Source organism: Miniopterus schreibersii (genome assembly GCF_964146895.1).
Source record: "Miniopterus schreibersii genome assembly, chromosome: 2".
Taxonomy (NCBI): Eukaryota; Metazoa; Chordata; class Mammalia; order Chiroptera; family Miniopteridae; genus Miniopterus; species Miniopterus schreibersii.
In genome coordinates this window covers 175,683,298-175,706,188 of record NC_138102.1, presented here as the reverse complement: position 1 = coordinate 175,706,188, position 22,891 = coordinate 175,683,298, and the positions used below count along the sequence as shown (strand labels likewise).

Here is a 22,891-nt window from a genome sequence, read left to right as displayed (position 1 = left end):
TAAGCCTCAGTCACTGAGGCATGGGAAGCGCTCACCCGGATGTGCTCTGTTTCAGGGGAATAACCCTCCAGGCAGAGAGCAGGAAGGAGAACGAAGAGGTAAAGGTCTGTTTGCTCCACTCCCCTCCTGGTGTAGTGGGCCCCCGGGGACTCAGCAGGCTTTTCATGTCCTCCACAGTGGATCTGTGCGATAAACAACATCTCCAGGCAGATCTACCTGACCGACAACCCCGAGGTAACCTCCTCCCGCACCTCACCCCTCCCAACCTGGAAGGTAAGCGTCGCCTCCTGGGACTGAGCCTGTCTTCCTGTGGGCTTTCAGGCCGTCGCCATCAAGCTGAATGAGACGGCTCTCCAAGCAGTGACTCCCATTACAAGCCTCAGAAAGAAACAAGAAAGCTCATGCCCCAGGTAACAAAAGGACAGAGGAGAGCTGGCTGTTGTGGAGCCCAGCTACGCAGGGGACTTCCATCCTCACAGCCCTGAGTGCTGTGCAGCCCGTTCTGCAGAAGCAGTGACTGGTCAGGAAGGGTCCCGTTCACAGCTCGGACCGGGGGCAGGGCCGGGATTCCGACCTTCGCGCAGACAGCCCGTCCTTCCCGTGGCTGTGCTGCCGCAGCCTGAGCACACAGGACTCGTGTCGAGGGCCCTGCTGGTCGGGAGGCCCCCCACACTTTCTAGCAGCATCAACAAAGTTATGGAACCAAAACACACATTTTAAAAATAAGCAACAAAATCGCTTCATGTGTGTCCATGTTACTGCCCAGGTTTGCCTACAATATGTTGATCTTTTCACATGCACTTATTTTGCCTCTTTACACACATTTTTCATGTTTTTACATTTTTGTTGTCCCTTTTAATAGCCACACACTTTTTCTTCACTTACCATTAGCTATGGAATATTTAGGTTGCTACCCCTTCCACTGTTTGCTGTTACCATTTACGGTGAGCATTTTCATGCTCATAGAATGTTTATTTGTAGAATGGCTGGAAGGCCTGATTGAAGGCTCCAACAGCATTCAACACATAGTCATTGGATTGTAAAGGCATTAAAAGGGATATGTTTTTCCCCTCCTACCTTATACTGTACTCCAGCCAGAAGCTGGAAAATTCAGAGATGGAAAGTGACAAGATTGTTCCCAAAGCAACAGTCAGTGTACCTGAAGCTGAAGAACTAATTGCACCTGGAACACCCATTCAGTTTGATATTGTACTTCCCGCTACAGAATTCCTCGATCAGAACAGAGGAAGCAGGTACGCACCTGCTTCACCTCGGGAGAAATGAAAATAAATTTGACATATCTCGTGTCCTTTTAGCTGAGCTGTAGTGACTGTCTGACTCTGGCTCTCCCTAGGCGTATGAACCCTTTTGGTGAGACAGAGGATGACACATTTCCAGAAACAGAAGGTAAGTGGTGCGTTCGGTGTGATTATTTCCCCTGCACAGAATGACCGGGGCCAGCGCAATAAGGTGTCAAGTCCTGTTCTAGTAGCTGTGACTAGAAAGATGGACTGAAATTATCACCCACAGACTTGTTTTCTGAGAAGTCATTAGGACTTGGATAAAGATGGAGGGGAAGCGGACAGCTTCTCACACCTGTTGCCCCACCAGCCACACCCATACTTTTCGTAGCCACTGCATAGAAAGTCGCCAAATGACTCATTCTTGACTTTGAAGGTCACAGGAAGGTTGTTGGCTTAAATTCATATCTTTGTTCGATTTACATCTTTATATACCTGAGAACGTATTCCGTAGAGCTGACCGTAAGCCCCTGCTCCACAGAGCAGGACTTGATTTCCCGGCCAAGGGAGTGAGTGGCTGGAGGTGCTGGCCAGACCTCCTCCTAACCCAGCTGCAGACGAGCCTGAGAAGGCCATCGGAATGAAGTGCCCTTCCTTGCGTGTAAAAGGACGGCTGCAGAATTGGTGCTTCTTACAGCTTTAGGCAAAAAAAAAAAAAAAGCCTCCAATCTGACTCTCCACTTATGTCCAGCTGACTTTTCATGCAGTCCATTTGTAAACAGTCTAGAGGAAACTTTCAAACCTGTAAAAATGCTTCATATGGGAGTAACCATTTATGACATTTTATCAGCTGTATTCTAATACATTTTTAACTCATTACTTTTAGGGGCTAGTGAGCAAAAAGGCTTAGTTTAAAATGGTAGGTACATGAATTATTCTTATAGAAAGACCTTTTAAACCGTCTTCATGGTCTCCCAGTTACTTGCTGTCATTCAGTTTTGTCAGGTCGTATGCCTTCATCAAGCCAGCACTGGGAGTTCAGTAGAATCAAGCAAACTCAGAGATCTTCATCCACTTGTGGATCACATCTCATCACTGCCCTTCAATCACAAATGAGCAGGACTCAAAATCTTACAAATGAGTCCTTTTGTAAGAGACTTAATCAGTGGGCCAAAGTAAGACGTGTACTCACTGTCTTGTTTTATAGATGAAAAAAAAGTGGGTCTTTTCTAGTCTAAGGAGGTAGTTTGCAACAGACAAAACACAGACGACAGGAGATCCAGAGCTCCGGCAGCTTGCGTGCGGTTGGTGAAAGCGGAGCACTGAGGTCTGGGTAGAGAGCTCTCTAGAAAGCTGACCAAACCCGAGTCTGGAGGCTGTTCTCAGACCTGCACGTGTGACGCTGGGTGGGTGCAGATCAGCAGCAGGCAGGACGTGAGTGATCCTGAGTGAAATTGCTCTCTTGCAGATTCTCTTTTACAACAGATGTTTATAGTTCGGTTTTTGGGATCGATGGCAGTTAAAACAGACAACACTACCGAAGTGATTTACGAGGCGATGAGACAAGTGCTGGCGGCACGGGCTATTCATAACATCTTCCGAATGACAGAATCCCATCTGATGGTCACCAGCCAGGCGCTGAGGTACACTGGGTTTCACTCTTCCTTGTAGCTTCATTGGATTCCCCGTTAAGGCACATTTCCCACCCGAGCACTGGTGACTAGAATGCTGGATTGGACTAAGGGAAGGTGCTCCTCGTTTCTGTGCTTTTCCTTTTTCCATTTCCACTTCATACGCTGCACCAGATAGAAGATGCTCCCGCAGTGGGATCTAGGAATCTAGTGGCAAGTGAATCCTGTTCATAAGGTTGCTGTCACTTGAGAATTACTCTCTGTATCTCAGAACTTGAAAATGGAAGGTACATATATATTTTTTGTCATTTCTGAGAGTACTACTTATAAAAATTAACAGTGAATACAGGACATAAGTCTTCTGAGATGACTAGACCACTACAAGGAAAATCTGATCAATATTTGTTGGACTGAAAATAAAGACACCAAGAAATTTAACTACATGATTTAGGGGTTTAGGTAGTAGGATCTTGATGACCGATGGCAAACGCCTGTCAGGACAGGTTAGCATAGGCTTTAGGAGTAGACTGCAGTTCTGTAGCTGCATGTAGCACCTGAAGCACAGCCAGCCTGAACTGAGATGTGTTGTGTCAAGTGCAGGATATACCAAATCTCTAAGATCTCGTCCTGACCTGATAAAGAATACAAAATATCTTATTAATAATTTAATATTTTAGATTTTACCTGTTTCACTTTTTTAAAATGTGGCTGCTAGAAAAATTTATGTGGCTTACATTCTATTTCTATAGGACAGCAGCATCACATTGGAGCCAAAATGTTTATGTTTATTTCTGGCTTTGACATTTATTAGTTGTATGACCTTGGGCAAGTTATTGAAACCCTGTGCTTTGGTTTCTTCAGCTATACAATGAAAATAACTGTATCTACACCTCCTAGTGTTGTCATGAGGAATACATTAAGTTAAAACATGTAAAACATTACAACTGTGACTGGCACATAGAAAGTGCTCAATGAATGTTAGCTTAAAAAAAGTTAACTAAGTCTTTGGCAAAAATCAGAATATCAATTCTTCCATTCATTAAAATCAGTCCTTTTCATGTTATAAACGTTGTTATACTGAGAATTGGGTTCTTATGAATAAAACCTTATACTTACTTACACCTTTTTTCCAAGTATGTCCTGAATTTTTTATAGACATTGGCTCATTGCTCTTATAATCTCCACCAAAAAGATCAGAGTAGAAACATGGGAAAGCACTGGAACACACTAGTGCATCAAAGAACACAATCAACAACAAAAAAAAGTGCAGAGAGCCCACAAGCTCTTCTAAGAGTAAGTTATCCAACATTTGTGATATAATGTATCTCTTAAAATTTCAGGCTAATAGATCCTCAGACTCAAGTATCCAGAGCCAATGTAAGTATCCTCACACTTGCCAATTTTAGTGATACTCCTTCATTCATCTTTGTAACCACCTTAAACACAAATTAAATGACTATCACTAATAGTGCACTTTTTTGTGACTTTCCATGGAGAATGACCTTGTCTGTTGTTTAATTCCAGTTTGTCGTGTGATACTCAGTCTATTCCTATTTTTTTCCAGTTTGAGCTCACCAGTGTCACCCAGTTCGCTGCTCATCAAGAAAACAAGAGGCTGGTTGGCTTTGTGGTCCGCTTGCCTGAATCCACAGGCGGAGAGTCTCTGAGCACATATGTTTTTGAAAGCAACTCAGAAGGCGAAAAGGTGTTATTTTTCTCATCTTAAGATTCCATAGTATCTCAGTACAAAGATATTTAAAGGGGTCTTTTGCACCCTCCTGGGTGGTTAGTTGATTGCTCTTTAGGACCCCATCGAGGAGTGTAGGCAATAATACCTCCTAGGAAGGCCCCACTACACAGAACCACCTGGAAGTAGAATTTCCCTTTGGAAAATACTTATTAACCAAAACAGAGTGAATGAAGAACTTGAATGGTGAGATATAATTGTTTATAGAACTGTCAGTAAATGTTAAAAGCAGTTTCCCTCAAAGCAAAAGTTACAATGGAGAAAATCTCATCTTGAAGAGAAACCAAGGAAGCAGCCACGAAGGCAGTACACTGAACCGAGTCTGTCCCGCAGGCGAAAGGCTTAGCGACGCACCCTGCTTAGATCAGTCAGAATCGGCCAGCCCTTCAGCAAGCGCCTGTTTGCCGCTAAACACGGTCACCGAGGAAAGGGGACAAGCATCCCATTAGGCATTTCAAAGGCCAGATAACCGGTCTCCACTGACCTGTTTTGTTGTAAGCACAAGTTGGCAACAGCACACCAGGGACAGGTGGACGTTCATGTTGACATGAGCAGACAGTGACCTCGCTGAACTTCCATAATAGTGTTTTTCCTAAAATTTGTCATCCTTCTCTGCCTTTGCCAAAACCACTTTTCTTGTCTTTTGCAGATATGCTATGCTATTAATTTGGGAAAAGAAATCATTGAGGTTCAAAAGGTAAGGCCCGCTTTAGTGCTGGTGTAGCAGCTACTCGACACCTCCTGTACACTTAGGATGTCTCTCCAGACAAGAAATGGTGCTCACTGGGCAGGGGCTAAGCTCGGGATTTCCTTCTTAAGCTTTCTAACCACATTCTTGACCAGCGAGTTCCTTGGTCACTGTAACACATGTGGAGTTCTTAAAAATGTCACTGCTGTCGCTCTTGCTTTACATATATATTTTTTTTTTTTTTTTTTTGCTTGCTGCTGTTGCCTAGATGTCCTGTCTTTCAAATTAGGATGGAACAAACTTAAGCATCTACCCTGTGCTCTTAGGCTTTGCTCCTCAGTGGTCACAGGCCCAGCAGCACTGACACGTCACCCAGATACTTACTAGAAATGAAAATTCAGACCTCCCTGTCTTTCATTCATCCACCAAGGTTTTGAGAGCCAAGTCTGTGATAGGAAGAACCCTGGAATTACAGCAGGGAGCAAGACGGCAGTTCCTGCCCCCGGGGGTGGGGTCTGTAGCGCTCAGGAGAACCTTCTACAGGAATGGAAAATACGCACATCAAATGTGGCTAGTGTGACTGAGGAACTGGATTTTTAAATGTTATTTAAATTTAAATACTAACACATAGCTGCTGAGGACCGCATTACAGTGGTTGTAGTGTTCGGGGTGGGCAGGAAGACCAAGGACTAGGACTAAGACTGACGCACATGAGATGACAAGTCCTGCAACTTAGTATTTTATGGTTGGCAGACCTTTGCTGTAACCTTTTGGGCTTAACATCTGTCTCAGTGACTCAGTTCTATGAATGGGCATGGCTGTGTTCCAAAAAAGTGTTTACAGAACAGGTGGAGAGCCAAATGGCCATAGTTTGCAAACTCTTAGTATAGACCAAAACAGAAGACAGGAGTTTAAAGACAAAGGTATGTGGTGACGGAAGTCCCTCTGTGGACTCTTTGGGAAGAAGATTATGACCTGGCTGCGTTGTGACATTTCAGGCCGAGAGGAAAACCAAGGCCTAGACTCTAGAAGCAATGCAATTGAGTTGTGTCAGGGAAGCAGGAGGCTCTCCTGAAGGCGCAGACAAGGAGGAACGAGGCCAGGTTACGGAACATAGCGGAAGCCGAGCGGGGGGTGTCAAGTGCATTTTAAGTGTTCTCTTTTTTCCTTCCTAAACGCCCATAACTTCAGGATCCAGAAGCATTGGCTCAACTAATGCTGTCCATACCACTAACCAATGACGGAAAATATGTACTATTAAATGATCAACCAGATGACAATGACGGAAGTCCAAGCGAAAATAGAGGCGCAGAATCTGAAGCATGACCTGTGCCTTTGGGGGAAGAGCCCAGGAAGGAGAGCTGCCTCCTTAAGGGTCTCACCTTCTCTGACACACAGGCGCAAGCCCTGCTTTCAGAATGCTGACGGCCACCTGTGGAATGGACTCTCGAGGCCTTGGTACTGAGACTTGGGAGGGAAACAGTAAGAAATGGTTGATGACATTCCTACCCATCTACAAATGTTATTTTAGGTGCTTTGTGGTAAGTCCTTTTCTTAGATTGTTACTGTTCAGCGCTCAGAGTTAAAGTCATGAGAGAATGCATTGTTCACTTTACTTGAACGTCATCTCTTCATTTTCCAGTATCCTTTTTAAAAAGTGGCAAAAGCCTAGATTTATAATTTGATAAACACTAAATATTTCCTATTAATATAATCTATTTTTGTACTTAATAAGCTTTAAGTGCCTGTCATTCTGAAAATTATGTATTTATAATCAAGCTTGTCTCATAATTGGACCTAATAAGCATTAATCTGTGCAGTGGGGGTGGGCCCTGCCTGAGGCCCGCACACTAGCGGAAACGCAGCTCTAGTTCCGATTGTTGTTCCAGGCGTCCTGCAATAAAGACTAGATGAGATCCACAGAGATGTTCAGTTTCACAGCGGATCCTTAATAAACCAGCATTCAGAAGTTTACGGTCCTTTAGATATTACTGGTTTTAGTGGTGGATCACCATAGACAGGGTGCAGCTCTGCCAGGTCCCATTTCTTCTGAGCCAGACCTTCCTCATGGAAGGGACCAATTTTAAAACTCACCTGAAGAACAGCTGGTGTGGGGCTTGGCATCAAGTTCCCATTTCCACTCTGGCATCCCGGCCCACGCCACCATCCCCTCCTACCCGTGAAATAAGTAGAATGATCTTGAGTTGTACAGTGTGTTTAATTATAACCAAGTTCAGCAGAATGTTACTCTTTGTAATAAATTAACCTAGCAATAAGTGCTAGCAAATAAAATCTATCGTTCTGTTTCTTTTGATTTTTGTGGTTATTTTCGAGAATATCTTGGAAGGAAATTAGAGTTGGTTCTACTCTAACTTTAACAGTTAATTTGCAAAAAACTAGGGCAGAATGAAATCACAGCAGAGGAGATGACTATCAAAAAATACCTTGATTCAACATGAGCAGAATAATGGGATCTCAATGCCAAGTTTTAAAAATGTGTTGCTTTTAAAATGGTGGATTAATAAAACAATTTTTGCAACCTCAAATTAGGTTAATGTTATATGGAGTCCATCTGAGGAATCTACTTCTATAATGTGTACACCATCAGAGACATAGTGAGCTGGTCCAAGTCAGTATGAGATTATACTAATACCTTACAAATTTGTGCACCGTAATTACATCAGATCAGGAAGTTCTCTGACAGGCTGCAAGAGCCACAGTCCCCTGAATTTCTTTTTCTTGCTTAGAACTGTTCAGGGTGGGAGGGGGAAGAATCTCAAGTCATGAACAATATTGCTGGAAACTAAAATCAATCTTTTTAAAAAAGTTTAAGAATGTGTGGCTTTACCGAGCCACAAAGCATGTAAATCGTAAGAAAAGCAAAGACTGAAAATTCAGTACATTAAAACTAATCAAAAAACACCAGAGAATGAAAACACGAAATTAACCGAGCATATTAGCAAGCATGACCCACAAAAAATTACTATTTAGAATATACAATTGGGAAAGGACAGTTTCCTCAATAAATGACCTTGGGGAAACAATCACAATCTTATGCCACACAAAAATTAACTCAAAATGGATTAAAGACTTAATGTAAAACCTGAAACCATAAAACTAGAAGAAAACATAGGGTAAGCTCCTTGACATAGGGCTTGGTTATGATTTTTAAAAATCTGACACCAAAAGCAACAAAATAAGAACAAAGGGACTACACACAAACTAAAAAGATTCTGCACAACAAAGGAAACCAACAAAATGAAAAGGCAACCTACTAAGAAAATACACGCAAATCATATCTCACTAAGGCTAATACCTAAAACATACAAAGAATTCATACAACTCAACAGCAAAACAGTCTGATTAAGCAATGGGCCAACAGGGGCACGAAAAGATGCTCCACGTCACTAATCATCAGGGAAATGCAAATCAAAACCATTTCACACCTGTCAGAATAGCTGTCATCCAGAAGACAAGGAGACAAGTGCACTACTGGAGGGAATGTAAATTGTTGCAGCCACTATGGGAAACATATGGAGGTGCCTCATATAAAACTGAAACTCGTGGACACAAACAGCAATGTGGTGGAGGGAGACTCAATAGATGGTGACGGAAGAAGATTTTACTTTGGGTGGTGGACACACAGTGCAATATACAGATCTTGTAACAGAAACCCACACCTGAAACCTATATGATTATATTAGCCAATGTCATCCCAAAAAAACTTAATAGAAATATTAAAAATAGAACTATAATCCAGCAATTCCACTTCTGGGTGTTCATCTGGGAAAACCAACCCACTAACTTGAAAAGGTATCTGCACTCCCATGTTCACTGAAACATTATTTACAATAACCAAGATGTGGAAACAACCTAAGCGTCCATCGAGTGGACGGAGAGAGAAACTGGTATACCTATACAATGGAATGTTCTTTGGCCATTAAAAAGGTCTTGCCATTTCCGACAACATGGACCTCGAGGACACTATGCTATGTGAAGTCAGAGACAAATACCATATGATCTCTCATGTGAAATCTAAAAAAATAAACTGGTGGATACAAGTTGGTGGTTAGAGTAGGAGGGAGTAGTGGGTGAACTGCCTGGTTTCTTTGTTTACATAAATTGGATTTTTAAAATGTGATGGTATAGATAAGGTGCTCAGGGTGTAAAAGTATTACTGTGTCCCCCCCACTTAAACGATGACGAGCGCGCTGCTACAGAATGGTCCGCGACACACACATCTTACATATTGTTACAGAATGTACGGTCCTTGAAGATGACCCCAGAATTAGGAAAGCAGATCTATACTGATTGGAAAATAAATGTCACCTACTTTCCTAAGTATGTCTCAACTAATGGAAACAACTGGAGCTATCAAGTAAACGTGGTATGGTAGCGAAGAGCCAGACTATTAAAAAGAAGAAAATACCTATAAATTTGCCCATATAAACTTTTTTTTAAATCTTCACCCGAGGATACTCTTTCTACTGCTTTTCAGAGAGTGGAACGGGGACAGACATCGATGAGAGAGAGAACCATCGGTTGGTTGTCTCCCCGATGGGCCCCCACCAGGGCCGGGGACCGAGCCTGCAACCAAGTATGTGCCCTTGGCCAGAATCGAACCCAGACCCTCCAGTCCACAGGCCGAAGCCCTAACCACTGAGCAAACCCGGCCAGGGCGCCCAGGGCCTTTTTATGGACTACTAGTAAGGACTTTCTGTCTAAACTGAACTCTAACTGCCATCACCATCTCTCAGTTCGCTGAATAGTCCTATGACTTCACTTAATCTCTACAGATATCCACTTATTCTGGATTTTAACTGAAATCTTTGACAACCTGTTAAAACTGTTCCTAACATCTAAAAACCTTTGTTTATTAAATTGTAGCATTAAAACTTCCTTGAGAAAAGGAATACCATCAGTCTGAAACTTCTGCAACTTTAGCTGGAAGTTAGTCTACGTGTTAACACCGAGCCAGCCCAGCGTAAAGGGACTGGGGATGATGGATGGGGTGGGATTAGCTCACCTTCCCAAACCTTACCATCCCCTCGGAGGAGGGGCGCCAGGCTTCCCCGAGGAAAACTGCTGCTGCTATTGACAAGGCCCGTGTCTCACCTCAGGGCAACATTTAAAAGGCGCCCACTGCCCTGGCCAGGCGGCGCGGTTGGTTGGGCATCGTCCTGTACACCGAAAGGTCGCGGGTTCAATTCCCAGTCAGGGCACATACCTAGGCTGCGGGCTCGATCCCCAGTCGGGGTGTGTACAGGAGGCAACAGATCGATGTCTCTCTCTAACATCAATGTTTTTTTCTCTCTCTCCCTTCCCTAAAAGTCAGTAAAAACATCCTCGAGTGAGGATTAAAATAAAAGGTGCTCACTTATTATTGTTTCAGTTCAACTCATGTTTGCAAAGGGCATCTTAGTTATTTGTAACATTAAACACTGCAAACTAATAATCCATAATCACGTAGTTTCTTTACATGAAAATAGCAAGCAATACAAAGATCAAAAAGGTACAAACGAAAAAAAGCAAAAGTTCGTCACACAAGATGCACGGAGAGACGCCAGCACCAATCTTATACTTGAAATTCCTTGCCTAAGTGCATGCAAGTGCTTTTTTAAAGATAGAGTCCATATACTTTATTAAAGGGGACTCCAAAAAGGTTAATGTTAAATATTGTTTTAAGATATGATTAATTTTGAACATAAACATCCAGGGGAAGTAAATTTTTGAAATTATATTTATTAATGTTTTATTATACATATTGTATTCTATTAGAACTGAGGAAGGGGGAGGCCCCACTCAAGTAACAAACTTGCCATCTTTTACAAAATTTAATTGGAACTGACAGTGTTATGGTTAGGACTTAATTCCTGAGAATTTGAACATTATTAAGTTTTCTGTGAATTTACAACAAATGCTCACACTAATTTTAAATTACAGTATGTCTGAAAAAAATGAAAATAACAATGTTAGCAAGGAAAACCATCCAAATGTGTATATTAACTTAGGTGTGAAACACTCAAGCCCTGTTAATTCAGCATTTTAATAACATTTAAATATACTTAATCTTTTCAGAGATTTTATTTCAAATATGTGAACTTACTATAATTTATCCAGACTGTAGTGACATCATTTTGAACTAAAGGGAAAATAATAACCTATCACTTTCTTCTCAAAGGCAGGTATCCACACAGCATGTGAACTCGATCGAGTATCAATAAATGACTGGCAGGTGGGAATAATACTGAACAGACAGCCGATTCTCTCCTAATTACATTTTTTCTATTCCTTTTAAAGGAGATGATTTTAGGGAAGTTGAAGAACAGAAAAGCAATTCTTTGCTAAGAAATAGTGGCAAATTTTATAGAATCCAATGCAAGATCAATATAAACATTTACAATAATGAAAATATAAATTATTATTTATGCAGCATGCTTTAGGGCCATTTCTAAAGTTAGAATGAATTACAAATATTAAATGCCTTTAATCTATTCATTATCCATAATTCTGTAAGTCATGTTTACATAATTTAAAAAAAAATCCTACCTACTCTGTTTCTTCTTTTAACAGTGAAAGTGTTTATCCTGGGCTGGGGAAATGACGCTGACTGTGACCAATGAATACAGACAGGGCATTACATAGCTGTTCCAAATGCTGGAAATCAAACATTAGAATTACTTACATGATTTATCCAAAGAAATGCTTAATAGGCAAGTGCAATGGAAAGTCAAGTATTCCCCAAACTGGTGTTAGTATTACATGTAAAGTTTTAAACTTCCGTGTTTTCACTGTAACGGTATTATTGTTTTATATGAAAAGATTATAGGCCATGATTAACCATTTAACTATTAACTGACAATGCTTTACAAAAATAAATCTAGTAGCTTGCTGGGAGCTAACTTTACTCAAAATCTTTCTATACTTTTTAAAGCAGTAAATGATTAGAACTTTATTGTCACAGTGGTAATTTTTTAAAAGCCTGCTTAATCTGCTGTCTTAAATTATACTTGGTTTAAAGAAAAAGTTTGCCCAAACCATCACCAAGATTTCAATTCAACCTAATGAAGAAACCTGAGTTTGGATGTAAAATAAGAATTCACTCAATTTTCTTGGATATCATGCATAGTGCCTTCAACCCAAAGTGAAGCTTCAAGCAGGACTCTATGGCTTTATCTGAATTTTCTTTCATCTTGCGTATGAAGTATATCTTAAATTTAAAGCAGTTGTTGGAGGTTAAATGTTCTCAAAGCAATGTAAACTAGTTATAAAATGTCTCACCAAAGACAGCAGCAGCTCTTGGGAGTCCCATGGAATTAACAATGAATCCGTTTACACTGTACAAAGGGCACATAACACACTGTGCCTCGTCTCTAGCATTAAAACCACCTTCATAAAGTCCTTGTCTAAGAATATTGATATGTATGCTTCATGAATTTCAGGCTCAATTCCTTTTGTTTAAACATGTATTTACTGGCTGTACACAGTATATGCACTGAATTTTCAATGACTGGACAAATATGGATCCAAGACCTATGCAAATACAAGTTCTAAACATTCATGTAGGTTACAAGAGATCTGAGGTGGCAGTTCAGGAATTTGGATTGGCCCTTTTATAACCACTTCCTAGGCACATCTTCTGGCCTAAAGTCCAGGCAAAAATCCAACATTAAAATCTCATTCTCAACCCTTGAAAAGTGGAGCCTCTGGAAGAATGGACTTCTCTTTAGAGCACTGCCTTAAAGAGTTCCAACAGCTACATATTTCCCAGAGATGTGGCCCAGGAAACACTTCATTAGCTTACTAACATCCATTTCACTGGCAACAGTAACGACACATTCTGATGATTTCACAGGGGCACCGCAGACCATCAATATCATTTGACAACACGATCTGCAGACACAGTGCTGTCGGACAGGTCTCCATTGCTTGTTTTAGTCTCTTCTGGAAGCATAAGTGAAAATAACAATGGACATATTTGTTAAAAAAAATAAAAAGTAAAAATTGAGAAGAGCAGTAATGCTAAATTCCAAATTAAGAAAATGTATCTACCAAATATTACTCTAATATCAAAAATTTTATCTAGATTACCTTAATTTTAAAAATAACCTAGGCTAAATATTGCAACTGTCATGTTTTCACTGGTTCTGAAAGGGAATGTAGATTTGTGAGAGACCAGAACAGTATCAGGGAGGTTCACAATGCATGTTTGAACCACCAGTACAGTGTAGGCTGTTAGAGAAACATGGCTGCAAATTCACATACAATATTGACCAGAATGGATAATTTTTCATTTGCAGTTATAATTTACTTTTAAAAGCAACTTTTTATTATGATTGTGATAAAAATGAATTCCTGGCTTTTTATGCAAAATGTCACATGTATGTATTCCCTTAACAGAGAAAAACAATGTGACTAATGCATTCAGCAACTATCACTTCATCCCCAAGCAACCTTTAGCTAAAACTGAGCCCTAAAACAGAACAACAGTCTAGGCACGGGAGTGATGTACATCAACCCGAAAGAACCCAGAGTTCCTTCAGTCCAAAGCAAGGTGCTCCAGGGAGATGGAAAGGTTTGTTTTGTGTTAATGCCTTAGGCCTGAAAGTAAATTAAGGACTGGAGACAAGGTTTTGGCATCATGAAAAGCCTGAGCAGAACCTATGCAGTCACTGAGTTACTTCATAATTTAGGTTACACCAACTAAATTGTTCAAAATGGCTTTGCTAAACATTACCTTAGCCTTGAAAATGAACTGGAACATAATATATACATATTTTTATTTAATAAATACTGAGTATCTCCCAGGTAACAGCCTGAAATGATTTTTCAAGCACACAATTATCATTTACTCAGTCTAGATTCCAAAAATGCCTGCAAATGCTCCTTACCAATGAGTAATATTTAATTTATGGGAATGAGGTTGCTGATATAAGTGGTCTATCCAATTAAATCACCTCTATTCAATGTAAAAAAGTTTTAAAATTTGACAAGATAAATAAAAATACCTTACTTGATGAAATAGAATTCATTTTGTTTTGATTTATGAAATACAAGTAAAATGGAAAAAGAGCAAACGTGAAAACTTTCAGCTCAGTTGCTATACCTAGTTTTGAGCTTCCAAGGGAAGAGGAAAACCTAAATTATTACATTAATTTCCACGAAAGGAAAACAGAAACATCCATTCCGCAGGGAAAATGACTGTTCCTAAATTTCAAATCTGAGAGAAATGTATCAGGTGGGGCTTTCCTTAAGTATGACACACTGAACAATGTTCTTAAACATTAAAACATATAGGTTGAGCAAAAAAGAAAAAAAATTCATGGACATGGACAACAGTGTGGTGATTGCTGGGGAGAGGGGGTTGGGGAGAGGTTAAGGAAGGTCTGGGGGGATAAATGGTGATGGAGGAGAGCAGGAGGCTGTTCCTACGTCACTAAGTGGCCACCTGTACTTTATACCTCCTTAATCGCCTGCCCCATCTCACTCAATGTCTAGTTATCAGCAGCTCTGACTCCAGCAATATTCAGTGTCCCCCCTCTAAATTGTTGTTTCTCATCTGATATAGGGTGAGGGGTGAAAGATAAACACTAAGCTTGTTAATTTTATTTAAGAGAAGATGAATGAAACTGAATACTGAGTTACTCCAGAATGAAATGCATATACTATGTCACTGTCTTTTTCAGTTTCACAAATGATCCATGCAGGTTTTATTTTTTAAAAAGACAATTCTAGTCTGTATTATTTTTCAAAAGGAAAAGGGAGCTGGAAGTATGAGCAGATAAAACGGGGGATTAGTGTCTACTGTTAAGGAAAGATTTACTGGTTTTTCCAAATTTAAGCCACTCACTGACCTTCTTTCTCTTTCTTTTCTTGGGTTTCTTCAGCCGCAGTCTTGTCAGCTCTGAAGAAAATTCTTGCACTGCTCAGTGAGAAATAGAGCAATTCAAATTCCTAAGTAAATTTAAAAAAATTGAAATAAAAGATGAAAATACTAATTATAAGCAAAATATCAAAATCATATTTAATGTCTCTCTTGTAATTTCTAAAAAGTTCCAGTGGAAATCATAAATATAGAAACTGAGCTAAGTAACCCATCCATTTTTAAGACCTGAGTCAAATGGCTTCTGAATACCACTCATTTCAAGATATATTCTAATTACCTCTATTCATCTCACTTGTTAAAATGGAAGTTTTCATATGATTTATGTTTTTTCAGATAACAAAAAGTCTAAGGCAGATTTAACTATTACTCTTCTCTAACCTGTAGGTAGACATCCAGTCGCTTCTGGGTGAGATTCATGGTTTGTAGAAGTTTTTCATCTTGACTAGCTGACTGCACATTCTGTTGTTTAGCAACTGCCCTTATCTCCTTCAGGTACTTCTCTCTAACAGACTGGAACCAGTGAAGTGAGTCAAATTCCCGGTACTGATCCAAAAGCTTTAGAATGTAAGCCACACCTGCAATCAGCAGAACCAAAGCAAAATACAAGTACTAAAGTTGTGTTCACCAATAACTACTCCTAACATTAAGCTAACCACTTTGAATTAATTCTCTTTTAAATTACATTTTATAGCATAAATGAGTAAGTCTAGCAATGGGGCTTAATTTCTCCTAAAACAAGATGTGAAGGTGTAACGATGAAAAGCAGGGCAAGCAAGAAGAAAAAAAATGGCGTGGCTTTGAAAACCACCTAGGGGTTAACACGGCTGTAAGTGGGGAAAGCTCCCCTGCTAACTAGACAACACTGAGGGAAGCTACCGGGAGACCAGGAAAACTAAATACAAGATGCTAAAACTGGAAAACAGCGCCTGTGAGGTCCAACTACTCTAAGTGATTAGCAATACCAAGGGGGCATGAAAGATCATTCCAAATTAAGAAAAACAAGTATCAGATGAGCCAGCTAAGAAAACAAGCAGTAAACACCACTCGTGAAAAACAAATCTACAAAGAGAACACAGACCTAGTCTCAAGCAAATCTCTAAAAACGCATATGGCGGTGAACTTAAAACTAATGGGAAGACAAGTCCACGAAGCTTACCCATGGCAAAGCCATCATCAGTAAAAGCAGCTCCAGTTTTGTTTTTTTTATTCAGTTTCTCCTTGCAACTAATGGAATGCTCTACAAAGTTGAGGGTCTAAAAAGATACGACATATTAGAAAAACACCTATGTTAAAACAATCTTCAGAACTTAGTTGCTAAAACAGAGATTTCAAAAATTATAAATAGGATCTCTTCTAGGTTCCCGTCCCTTTCATTTGAAACGTTTGCCTCATACAAAGAGCCTCCTGGAGAGGTCACCACCTGTACAACTATTTCTCTTAGTGGCTCTTTCTTCCAAGTTCTTTAAACAGGAGCCCTCCCCCCTCCATCACTACTTACCGCAAAGGGCAGTGCCTTTACAGTCGTCATAAACTATCATGCACGTTACACCTGAGGACTGTGAGGCTTAAGAGGTTTAGTACTTGTACTCTAAGTGAAAGCTGGGTTCAGATGAGTAGGCCTGCCTTACTTCAAAGCACAGTGCTCTTAAGCATGGCAGTCCTTCCTTCTGCCCACCCAACTCATTCCAAATACTATTATCGTATTCTTGGTTAAAAAGGATTGGTAGTCATTTGGATACATCAATGTCCCAAAAATATCGCTTCCTAAAATTAAGCTTCTCCAATACTTTCTCTAAGCATATTTATTCAATAAAGATTTACCAATGCTTACTATAGTAAGTAATCACGATAAAGAAACAAATATCATCTACAAGTTCGCCCTCCACAGCAGCACTCTCAGCAACGACAGACATGCTACATATCTGCACTGCCAGGACAGTAAGTGACTAGCCACACAGGAACAACGAGCACTTGAAATGTGGCTACTGAAGCTAAGGAACTGGATTTTTCATTTTATAAAATTTTAATTAAGTAGCCACTTGTGTCTAGATATGGTAGCACAGTTCTAAAGGGGTAAAGAGAGACAGTGTGGTAAGTACTATGTAACAGCTTACACTGGAAACAAAACAATCAAATTTCACTTTTACTGCCTATAAAACTTACTTGGCAATGAAGCACAGATTTGTGAAACCTAATCAGCTGCTACTTTAGCGATCTCATTTGCGTCTGTCTTTTGCTCTGGAATTAGATCGTGAACTCCAGCGCAGGAAGTGTCCCACACGTCTTTCCAGTGCTCTTAATCTACCTTGTTCCCTCCTCCACTAACTGAATTCTGACAGCTGCCCTGAAAACCTCCACTCTTCCCAAAACTCACAATGGTTCCCCACTGCTGTGTACCACAGCTCGAGTATATTGTCCTTCAAATTAAAAAAAATGTGGTTTGAACTCACCCTAAGGTAATTACACTGTTATCAAGTATAACTAAGATGGGCTCACCTCCAGTTCAACACTAGCTTAAGATGAAAAAACAATACTTGTCAGATAAATATGGACATTTTTGCTATATCATAATTACGGCATAATTACAGTGCGAGAGGATTAACAATAAATGTATAAAAAATAAAGGAAAATTCATGAAGAAAACTGTCAGCAGACCATCAGCCACTTTCAATGGCTATAATATATAATATGTAAGAAGGTATGTGTAATTCAGGCAGCAATATGAAAGTTACTAGTCTTGATCAAAGATTAATCAAAAGCTACATCTGCTCAGTGATATTTAGATTTCAGACCTATCCACTTTAAAAGCAGCTTTATACAGAAACCTTTAGGGAGAAATAACTCTTACTGCTATTATATACTTCTTAATCTCTTAACTCCATTTTTCCCTATGGTAACAATTGTTTTTTATAATGCAATTTTGGGTAACGAGCTATTTTGGATGGAAACTACAGAATTAGAGCAGAACACACTATATACTATAATGAGGAAGCACTAAAAATTTAGTCTAGATGTTAGTATTTACTATTGAATAGCAGGAAGTTGTCCTCTAAAACAATGCAATTTAAATCACACTAGGTTTCTCTAGCAGTTATTAACAAATAAGAATCTATCTTAACTATAAATAAGTCTCATTCTGCATAGCTAATAAATAAAAATTCTAGGCCACATTCACTGAAATCACATTTAGTTTTATCTACAACCAGAAAGGCAATAATACAGTCTGTATGCATTCAAAGGAATTAGATCTATTTATTAACACTTTTTAAAATTCATTTTGGATACTAAAGATACTCACCAGAGGGGGAACAATGATATAGAAATTTCGGAGATGTATATTCTTTGGCCTTCGAAATTCTGGCGCAAAAACATCTACAAGCATTTTGAAATACTCTGTGCCTTCAGCAGAATTTCGTGTGTGATCACTGAGGACTGAATCCAAATGCCTAAAATGCAAAAAATTATCTGGTTCCTGTCTCAATACAGGTGTGGCTTTTTAAATCCATCTCTCATCAGCTTAAATGAGAGCATGCAAAAGTACAAAATACTGTAAGATAATTGTAAGTAAATTTTCTTAGAGCTCATAATGAATTTTTTTACTGATAGAAGTTGATCAGTATTGTTTAATTAAACTTAATCCCTAAAACAGAATATTGTAGGGCATCTTGGCACTTAACGTACTTTGAGTTTTGTATTTCTTCTTCCCGCAAGCCCTGCAGAACTCCATTTCACTTAGACTCCTCTGCGTCCTAAATCTTTTCACTAATGCTGCTTCTCTGCATCTCCTTACCACAACTGAAACCTTGTTCTTTTTCAGTAACTTAGAATCCCATTCAACCTTCAGAAACATCGCTGCTTTTTGTCCTGTGTCCCTCATGTGTAGCTACTACCACTGTCAAATTATTATTCCCCCACCACTAGAAGGTAGCAATCTCTCCTTTGAGACTCACATAATCCAATTACCTACCTACTCCCTTCTGCAAGCAGGCAACTACTAACCCTTGAAACACTGCCCTGCGTTACTTTATCTCAGACTCAGAGACCTGCTCCCGTTCTCCTCCTCGTTCCGGAAGAGGTCACTCTCCATTCCAGTCATCGGTTCATTCTTATAACCCCACCAGTCCTTGATTTCACCTGCAGTGAACTTTCCTTCACTTGATGTTAGTCATCTGCTCCTTTGCACACATCTGGAGATCTTAAAAGACAGCATCCCACTCACTGCCCTCACTGAACTGCTTCAAAATATTTCCAAAAAGTCTTCAATTTTTAAATGAATGAATCATTTAATCGGTAAAAAGGTCTGATTTTCTTCTTTTCTATGTAAGCCACAAACTCTCCTAATCATTTCAGGGCAGGTGATTCCAAATAGCTTATTAGCCGCTCATGGTTTCAGCCTGGAAAAGAAGTGGCCTAGCGGTATTTCGGCGCAAATCTGTGTTGGAATACCTTATCCTCATGAAACGCACGCGTGCATTTTCCAGTGTATTTTCTTTTTTCATTTAAAAAAAGTTTAAACCTATCAAGAAGTTAAAATACACTATAATGAACACCTATATACCTTTCAACTAGCCCACCAATTCACATTTTGTCAACGTTTTCTTTTTCCTGAAACATTTAAAAGTTGCAGACCTCATGTCACTTAGCCCATGAACACTTTCATATTAATCTATTAAGAAACAAGACATTGCCCAGCCGGGCGTGGCTCAGCGGTTGAGCATCAACCTGGGATCCAGGCGATCAGGGTTCTATTCCCAGTCAGGGCACATGCCCAGGTTGTCGGCTCAATCCCCAGTTGGGGGTTGCAGGAGGCAGCCGATCAATGACTCTCATCACTGATGTTTCTCTCTGTCTCTCTCCCTCTTCTTTCCTCTCTCTGAAATCAATAAAGATATTTTTTTTTTTTTTAAGTTTGAAAAAATACACAGGACATTTCCCTAAGAGGCCATAATACATTGTAACACCCCAAAATAAAATATAGTAACATAATACGTGTTCAACTTTCCCCAATTATCCCTAAAATGTCCTTCCTTTATCACGATTTTTTTCTTTATCTAGGATATAATTAAGGATCATCCACTTTGGTCATCAGGTCTCTTTAGTCTCCAGTCAATAAACTGTCATACAAGAGTCTCCTTGTATTTTTGGTCTTTCATGACATGCGACATTTTTTGAGTCAAGGCCTGGTGTTTGGCAGAATGCCTAACACTCTGGATGTCTCCAATGGTTTTCTCGTAAGTTCAGAGTAAACATTTCTGGCAAGAATACAACATAGGTACTTGCTATTACATTTGCATCAAGAGGCCACATACTGTCAGTATGTCTTGTTACTGGTGATGCTGATTGATCACTTGGTCAAGGGGAAATACAGTACAGCAATTTCCCCATTGTAAATTGTAAAGATAGTTTTCCTCTTTGTTATTAATAAACAATTTATGGGATAATTTTTTGATGAAATACTCTACTCACCAAAAATATTTTAGAACTCACTGATGATTTTTGTCTGATTTCAAGTATTATATTTGTGACAGCAAAAGTGATTTTTCCCCCTAAATTTTCTCATCCCTTCATTAAGCTAGCATTCTTCTGTAAAAAGAAACTTTCCCTCTGCTCCTCCAACCTTTCTTATTACCACTATGACTCATCTCTTTTTTTTATTCAATGTAATAATGTATTTTATTCAATATATTATAATTGATTTCTATCATTATGCTTTCTGAAATTCAAATTGTCTCTACTTTGCCCTTTCGTGTCTGACTCAATAAACTGTCATAATTATATTAATAATAAAACTTAGCTTTCTAAAGTATTTCTCAACTCTGCATATCTTTCTCAAATTTTAAATTGTGTCCCAAAATCACTGCTGACTCAAGTCTATAGATATGCAAAGTCCAATAAAACAGACATTAGCTATTTAAATGTAAATGAAATAAAATATATAATTCAGTTCCCCAGTCCCATGAACCCTACTTCAAGAGTTCAACAGCTACATGTGATCAGGGCTACTGTGCTGGACAGTGCTGCTCTAGCTTACATGAAATGAAGGACTGGTATTCTAGAACAGCGCTAGCAAATAGAAACATAAAAAAGTAAGAAGAAACAGGTGAAATGAACAAGCTATTTGGCATTTATTTTATACTAAATCCCCCAAATCAGTTATGTACTTTACACTTCAGCACATTTCAATTTGGACTAGCTACATTTCAGGTGTTCAACAGCCACGTGTGGCTAGTGGTTACTATATTAAACAGCAGGTTCTAGAAGATCCCTTTTTATTGAAGTTGGAAAGATCTCAGAATACTGCAGTCTTTAAAAAAATTATATTTCATCACCTGAGACCATAACTTGTATAATAAAAAGAATGACATGTAAGTTTATATATTACCCTCTAGTCTATTCTTATAAGAATTTTATATAAACATATACTTTATAAATCTCCAAATTTAGATTATTCTAAAATTAGATTACCTTGCTGCTTTTACTGTTTCTTCTGCAAGACCTTCTTCTTTTACTAGTTCTTCAAAATTTATAATATCTTCAAGATCAGGCACAAATCTAGGTAAGAATTTCGGAAGGAATTTATTAAGGGAAGATAAATGGGTACAACTGAAACATATAAAAGTGGTACTGTGGGACTCTAAATTTTTCAACTATATATCTGAAAAGAACTTTGCATTTCAGTTATATCACTAATACCACTTTAGCTCCAATACTGAATTTTATATATGAATAATCAAATTTTAATCCTTAAAATAATATAATCTTTAGAACCATTAACAAACTGTACTGATAAACTATAAATTTAAGAGAAATAAAGATTTTCAAAAGTCTGCCAGTCTTAAATTTTAAGAAAAATATTTTAACTAGTAGAATTAATGGTTTTCTTCTGTGTTTTATATCAAAATACACAAGAAAAAAAACCTTCTCTACAATCTAACAATAAATTTAAATGACATAAAAATTTTAAATGGAATAAACAAGGCAAAAGGATATTTGTGTCCATACCTAATGGCATTGCTGCTACAATGAAGGCCACCAGATCTTATCATTCGTACATAGCCCATAGCATTACCTTAAAAACCACACACACAAAAATCAGGTATTTATACAGATAATTCAACTCTAATATCAGGAATATAGTTATATATAGTAGTCAATTACAAGGTTTCCACGCCTTAGTAACAAAAGTTCCTGCTGTATTTTATTTCAGTTCTTGCTCCATAAAAATAAAACTTACATACTTATGCACTTAAAATATAAGTGTACATTCTTATATACATTTATGTTAAATCCTTTAAAAATAAATGTAACCCATTTGATAGTGACATTAAAAAATTTTTTTTTACTATATCAATAATTTCTTCACTCATATTGAGTCCCTCTCTGTCTGTCTGTCTCTCTCTCTCTCTCTCTCTCTCACACACACACACACACACACACCTGAAAGTGTTACTGGAAAACTTTAATTGATGCCTCCCAAATTTATATTCTCAAGCATGAACTACTTCCTCTAGGCTTTTTAATCCAATGCCTATACCTACATGGCTAAGAAGAATTTTTAATTTGTATGTTCAAGTCAAACTCAAGATCTTCACCCCTAATTACATTTCCTATTTCAAATATTGACAATTCCATCCTTCCAGGTTCTCAGGCCAAATGCCTTGAAGTCATCCCAATTTCTCTCTTTCTCTTACACTTTAT

The 22,891-nt window shown here is 38.8% G+C and overlaps 2 protein-coding genes across 4 annotated transcripts in view; one reads left to right on the top strand and one right to left on the bottom strand.

Annotated features, from left to right (window-relative positions):
* Positions 1–7,621, top strand: part of APPL2 (adaptor protein, phosphotyrosine interacting with PH domain and leucine zipper 2) — a 39,617-nt gene extending 31,996 nt beyond the window's left edge. Inside the window, exons 12-21 of the mRNA XM_081129795.1 lie at positions 56–98; positions 178–234; positions 322–410; positions 1,095–1,253; positions 1,355–1,407; positions 2,710–2,884; positions 4,213–4,249; positions 4,437–4,577; positions 5,269–5,316; positions 6,499–7,621. Coding sequence (XP_080985921.1) covers positions 56–98; positions 178–234; positions 322–410; positions 1,095–1,253; positions 1,355–1,407; positions 2,710–2,884; positions 4,213–4,249; positions 4,437–4,577; positions 5,269–5,316; positions 6,499–6,633 — 937 coding nt within the window. The 3' untranslated portion in view covers positions 6,634–7,621. The remainder of the gene's footprint in view (positions 1–55; positions 99–177; positions 235–321; positions 411–1,094; positions 1,254–1,354; positions 1,408–2,709; positions 2,885–4,212; positions 4,250–4,436; positions 4,578–5,268; positions 5,317–6,498) is intronic.
* A 3,408-nt stretch (positions 7,622–11,029) lies between these two features.
* WASHC4 (WASH complex subunit 4) overlaps positions 11,030–22,891 on the bottom strand; it is a 51,873-nt gene continuing 40,011 nt past the window's right edge. For 2 of the 3 annotated variants that reach the window (XM_081129055.1, XM_081129056.1), the window contains 7 exons: positions 22,196–22,262; positions 21,659–21,745; positions 18,492–18,639; positions 16,350–16,446; positions 15,572–15,768; positions 15,162–15,261; positions 11,030–13,251 (listed from right to left, as the gene is read on the bottom strand). In XM_081129055.1, coding sequence (XP_080985181.1) covers positions 13,184–13,251; positions 15,162–15,261; positions 15,572–15,768; positions 16,350–16,446; positions 18,492–18,639; positions 21,659–21,745; positions 22,196–22,262 — 764 coding nt within the window. In that variant the 3' untranslated portion in view covers positions 11,030–13,183. The remainder of the gene's footprint in view (positions 13,252–15,161; positions 15,262–15,571; positions 15,769–16,349; positions 16,447–18,491; positions 18,640–21,658; positions 21,746–22,195; positions 22,263–22,891) is intronic. The other variant, XM_081129057.1, reaches the window with a different exon arrangement.